The 5,623-nt window shown below is 38.2% G+C and overlaps 1 protein-coding gene across 1 annotated transcript; it reads right to left on the bottom strand.

Moving 5' to 3' along the window:
• Positions 1-1,728: 1,728 nt before the first annotated feature.
• Positions 1,729-4,438, bottom strand: LOC144424416 (uncharacterized). The gene is made up of 4 exons (XM_078113748.1): positions 4,161-4,438; positions 3,107-4,036; positions 2,653-2,831; positions 1,729-2,402 (listed from the first exon to the last, which is right to left on the bottom strand). The coding sequence occupies exons 1-4, from the start codon at positions 4,436-4,438 to the stop codon at positions 1,729-1,731; spliced, it is 2,061 nt and encodes a 686-aa protein (XP_077969874.1).
• Positions 4,439-5,623: the final 1,185 nt, after the last annotated feature.

Genomic DNA, 5,623 nt, shown 5'->3' on the forward strand with positions numbered 1-5,623 from the left:
TTTTGGTGTTTTTAGACGATTTCCACTGTTTTCAAGCGCTTTAGCAGGGTTTTTGGTGTTTTTAGACTGTTTTAAACGTTTTAGCAAGGTTCTTGGTGTTTTTTGATGATTTTTTACTGTTTTCAAGCGTTTCAGCAGGGTTTTTGGTGTTTTTAGAACTTTTTTCACTGTTTTAAAGCGTTTGAGCAGGGCTTCCGGTGTTTTAGACGGTTATTCAATGTTTGTAATCGTTTTAGCAAGGTTTTTGGTGTTTTCACACGATTTTTCACTGTTTTTAAACATTTCAGAAAGGTTTTTGGTGTTTTTAAACGGGTTTTCACTGTTTTCAAGCGTTTTAGCAGGGTTTTTGGTGTTTTTAGACGATTTTCCACTGTTTTTAAGCGTTTTAGCAGGGTTTTTGGTGTTTTAGGCGCTTTTTCACTGTTTTTAATCGTTTTAGCAGGGTTATTCGTGTTTCTAGACGGTTTTCCACAATTTTTAAACGTTTTAGCAGGGTTTTTGGTGTTTTTAGGCGGTTTCCACTGTTTTCAAGCGCTTTAGCAGGGTTTTTGGTGTTTTAGACGGTTTTTCACTATTTTTAATCGTGTTAGCAGGGTTATTGGTGTTTTTAGACGGTTTTCCACAATTTTTAAACGTTTTAGGAGAGTTTTTGATGTTTTAGACGGTTTTTTACTGTTTATAGGCGTTTCAGCAAGGTTTTCGGTGTTTTAGATGGTTTTTCACGGTTTTTTATCATTTTAGCAGAGTAATTGGTGTTTTTCGCCAGTTTTCCACTGTTTTTAAGCTATTTAGCAAGGTTCTTGTTGTTTTTAGATGGTTTTTCACTGTTTTTAAGCGTTTTAGCAAGGTTCTTGGTGTTTTTTGACGATTTTTCACTGTTTTCAAGCGTTTTAGCAGCGCTTTTGGTGTTTTTAGAGTTTTAATCGTTTTAGAAAAGTTTTTGGTGTTTTTAGACGGTTTTTCACTGTTTTTGAGCGTTTTAGTAGGGTTTATGGTGCCTTTAGCGGCTTTTCAGTGTTTTTAAGCGTTTTAGCGGGGTTTTTGATGTTTTTAGACGATTTTTACTTGTCGATTTTAATCGGTAAGTATGTTGATAGGTATTTGTCTGTATGTCTGTTAGATGCACGCGATATCTCACGAAAGCGAGATTGAATCTGCTCCAAATTTTGCATGTCCATCAATCTTATCTCGTACCAGAAACCCATTGATTTTGGGCAAATTATGTCCTATAATTAGCGAGTTATCAATCAATTATTGATATAGTGATCTAGATTTTTGTAAAGCGAGAGAATTTTGGGGCCCCTCCGAGTGTATGTGTGCGATGCGCAGTGCTAAGTTACTAGAGCGGATGAATCGAAACTGCAGTTTCTGTTTTGGGTATCCCCTAACTATCGATCGATAACTATCGGTTTCCAACCGATATTCTCGTTTACTATTTTTAAGCGTTTTAGAAGAGTTTTTGGTGTTTTTAGACGGTTTTTCCCTGATTTTAAGCGTTTTAGCAAGGTTCTTGATGTTTTTAGATGGTTTTTCAATGTTTTCAAACGTTTTAGCCGGGTTCTTAGTGTTTTTTGACGGTTTTTCACTGTTTTAAGCGTTATAGCAAGATTCTTGGTGTTTGAGGCGAACCTAATACAGAAAGAAACAAACTTGTATACTAGGCTTTTATTAGCTCAAACGTCGACTAAGAGTCTTAAAGCAGCACAAACCAAAGAATGACTTTCAAAATCAAAACACCATGCTACTAAAGGACGAACAGTATACGTCAGCAGGGTCAAATGTCGTGGCTTTGGGTTTTATTTGGGCACATTGTCGACAATTGGCGCATTCTCTCTTCACATCGTCAACAGAGAAAGGCAAAGATTTAGAGCGAATGAAATGAAGTAATCGACGAACACCAGGATGGCCCAATTGAGTATGAACTTCTCTTAGACTCATTGTACAACAAGCGTTGCTAGCACAAATTCTTGACAATGCGTCTGGTGCCACATTTTCTACACCTGGGCGATGAACAATTTCATAGTCAAATATGGAAAGTTCTAGTTTCCACAATTGTAACTTTGTATTCTTAATTTTACTTTTATGATTTTTCCGAAAAATGTATGCCAAAGCGTTTTGATCAGTTATCAGTTTAAACCTTTTCCCATGCAAAAGATATCCCCATTTTCTTACAGCTTCAACAATCGCCGCCGCTTCTTTTTCTACGGCCGGATGCCTTAATTCCGACTTACCGAGTGTTCGAGAGTTAAAGGCAACCGGCCTTCCTTTTTGACTCAATATGGCTGCAATCGCAAATTTGGATGTATCACACTCAATAATAAACGGTTCATCTTCATATATGCACCACAAGCACGCTTTTAACAAATCAGCTTTCAGTTGATTAAAAGACGATAAAGCTTTGCCTTTGAGGGGAAATGATGTATTAGTTGAAAGTGGCTTTAATTTTTCAGAAAATTTAGATATCCATTTCGAATAGTAGGCAAATAATCCCAAGCAACGTTTCAAATTACTTCCATTTCTAGGTGGTTTAAGATTATTAAGAGGATGTAAATGATCAGGATCTGGCCGAATTTTGCCGTGTGATACCAAATGCCCAAGGAATTGCAGTTCAGTCACTGAAAAATACAGACTTATTTTTATTTAATGTCAAACCTTGCCGCTCCGCAGCATTCATAAAAGCTTTCAATCGTTTATCATGTTGTGGTTGATCATCCCCCAAAATTGTGACGTTATCTAAGTAAGCAAGGGTGCCTTCAAGATTTTCACGCTCGATGAAAGAGTCCATGTATCTCTGAAACACAGCCACTTCATTAGTCACTCCGAAAGGGACCCTGCAAAATTGATATAAAGAGCCAGCAGCTTCGAACCCAGTGTAAGGTCTGTCAACGTCAGAAATAGGAATTTGGTGATAAGCCGAACGTAAATCAATGGTACTGTAAATCTCTCCTTTAGCAACCTCGTTATTTATATTGTTTATGCGAGGCAAGGGATACGCGTCAAGAGCAGTGTATCTATTTATTGTTTGTGAATAGTCAATAACAAGACGTTTTTTTTATGTCTTTGGTCTTTGGTGATCAATACTTGAGCGCGCCAAGGCGACTCTGACCGTTCTATGATGCCCTCCCGCAACAAACGAGCAATCTCATCTTTGATGAACTTTAGATCATCGGAACTGTAGTTTCGGAACCTGACAGCAATTGGCTTACAGTTATCGTCAACAAATCGAAAAATACGTAAAGGTTCACTTACTTTTGCACTAGCCAAATTGCAGACCTCTTTACCAACGTACAAGGAGTCGAGGTCTCCGTTGAATTCGAAGACAACCTTTTGATGTTTGCCTAAAATAACTTGGCCCAGTATGATGTCCGTACACAGATTTTCCACAACACCAAACCAAACAAGTGCAATTACAGTATTTGGACCGTAGAGGGTGAGGCCAAGACTTCTTGCCACGGATGCCTTTATATAACTCTGTGAAGCACCGGAGTCTAGCAGAGCCATCAGAGGGTTTTCCGCAATTTTAGCAGTAATCGTCGATCGTGACAACGAAGTATGAATACCAGCTATAATTGAAGTCAGGTGCAAATCGTTTACGGTAGCAACCGATTTCTTCGCTTTACGACAAACTGTTGCAAAATGTCCTCGAAGACCACAATTAAAACACTCTGCGTTTCTAGCAGGGAACTTCAGTCGATTTAAAGCATGAATTTGTCCGCAAAAATAACACCTTCTACGGTTAACTTTTGTTCCGTAAGTTCTTCTTGCAGCAGCTACGTGTTGGTCACTATTAGAGCCAAACTCAGAAAATTGGTCTTCTTTGTTTACCGAAAATTTATCATCCATTGAAGTAACGGCTGCTTGATGAGGCAATGATTGCTGGTACGAATGCGAAAATTTCTCGGCTCGTTCCAAAGAATCAGCAATTTGAATGGCTTTTTCCAGTGATAATTCGTCATATTCTAGCAATCTTTGTCGAATATTAGCCCTGTTATAAGCGCATCTCTTAGCGCCTCCTCTCTGTGTTGCTCGGCGCTGACTGCTTTGAAATTACAATCTTTCGCAAGCGACCTGAGCGCCTGGGAAAATTCGGAGATAGTTTCACTGTTTCTCTGCTCAACTGAATCCGTGTGGCCAGCGTGTGCCTTGCATATATGATATACTTCTTTCTTTGATAATGTTTGCGCAAAATCACCATAGCTTCATCATACACATCCACATCTTCCACAAAGGAAAACGCGTCAGGTGATAAATATCCACCCATGATAGCACATTTGTTGATTTGCCTTGAAACACCTTCCGTGGATCTGTTGGATTCCACAGCTGTTAAGTAATTTGTAAGCATTCTGTCCCAATGGGAAAATACTTTCAGAGCTCCAACTTTATTCGGCAAGACATCAAGCACTGGCACCCGAATAAGTTTTTCGTCGGAAGTTGCCATTGTTTCGGGAAACCAGTTAATCGTTTCAAGTTTAAGTTTTGAGCTAATAAAATTGAGGCGAACCTAATACAGAAAGAAACAAACTTGTATACTAGGCTTTTATTAGCACAAACGTCGACTAAGAGTCTTAAAGCAGCACAAACCAAAGAATGACTTTAAAACAAAAACACCATGCTACTAAAGGACGAACAGTATACGTCAGCAGGGTCAAATGTCGTGGCTGTTTTAGGCGTTGCTAGATTTTAATACATAAATCACCACAGTGTTTTTAGACGGTTTTTCACTGTTTCTAAGCGTTTCAGCAGGATTTTTGGTGTTTTCACACGGTTTTTCAATGTTTTTAGGCGTTTTAGCAAATATTTTAGTGTTTTTAGACGGTTTTCCACTGTTTTCAAGCGTTTTAGCAGGGTTTTTGGTGTTTTTAGACGGTTTTTTACTATTTTTAAGCGTTTTAGCAGGGTTTTGGAGTTTTCACACGGTTTTTCACTGTTTTTAAACATTTTAAAAGGGTTTTTGTTGTTTTTAGTCGGGTTTTCACTGTTTTCAAGCGTTTTAGCAGGGTTTTTGTTGTTTTTGTAGTGTTTTAATCGTTTTAGAAAATTTTTGGTGTTTTTAGATGGTTTTTCACTGTTTTTTTAGCGTTTTATTAGGCTTTATGGTGCCTTTAGACGGCTTTTCAGTGTTTTTAAGCGTTTTAGCGGCGATTTTGGTGTTTTTAGACGATTTTTACTTGTCGATTTTCATCGGTAAGTATGTTGATAGGTATTTGTCTGTATGTCTGTCAGATGCACGCGATATCTCACGAATGCGAGATTGAATCTGCTCCAGATTTTGCAAGTCCATCAACCTTATCTCGGACCATAAGCCTATTGATTTTGGGCGAATTATGTCGTATAATTAACGAGTTATCAATCAATTATTTACATAGTGATCTAGATTTTTGTAAAGCGAGAGAATTTTGAGACCCGCCGAGTGTGTGTGTGCGATGCGCAGTGCACAAGTTACAAGAGCGGATGAATCGAAACTGCAGTTTTTTTTTGAGGGATCCCTTAACTATCGATCGATAACTCTTCGGTTTCTAACCGATATTCTCGTTCACTATTTTTAAGCGTTTTAGCAGAGTTTTTGGTGTTTTTAGACGGTTTTTTACTGTTTTTATGCGTTTTAGCATGGTTTTCGGTGTTT

Source organism: Styela clava, chromosome 6 (genome assembly GCF_964204865.1).
Source record: "Styela clava chromosome 6, kaStyClav1.hap1.2, whole genome shotgun sequence".
NCBI lineage: Eukaryota > Metazoa > Chordata > Ascidiacea > Stolidobranchia > Styelidae > Styela > Styela clava.

Bases quoted from the DNA above. Each gene is read 5' to 3' on its own strand.
- LOC144424416 (XM_078113748.1), bottom strand. From the start codon at position 4,438: ATGGCAACTTCCGACGAAAAACTTATTCGGGTGCCAGTGCTTGATGTC. The intron at 4,037-4,160 runs GTATATCATATA...ATTTCAAAGCAG, and splicing joins AAACATTATCAAAGAAAGAA to TCAGCGCCGAGCAACACAGA. The intron at 2,832-3,106 runs GTCAGAGTCGCC...TCAATTTTGCAG, and splicing joins CGGGAGGGCATCATAGAACG to GGTCCCTTTCGGAGTGACTA.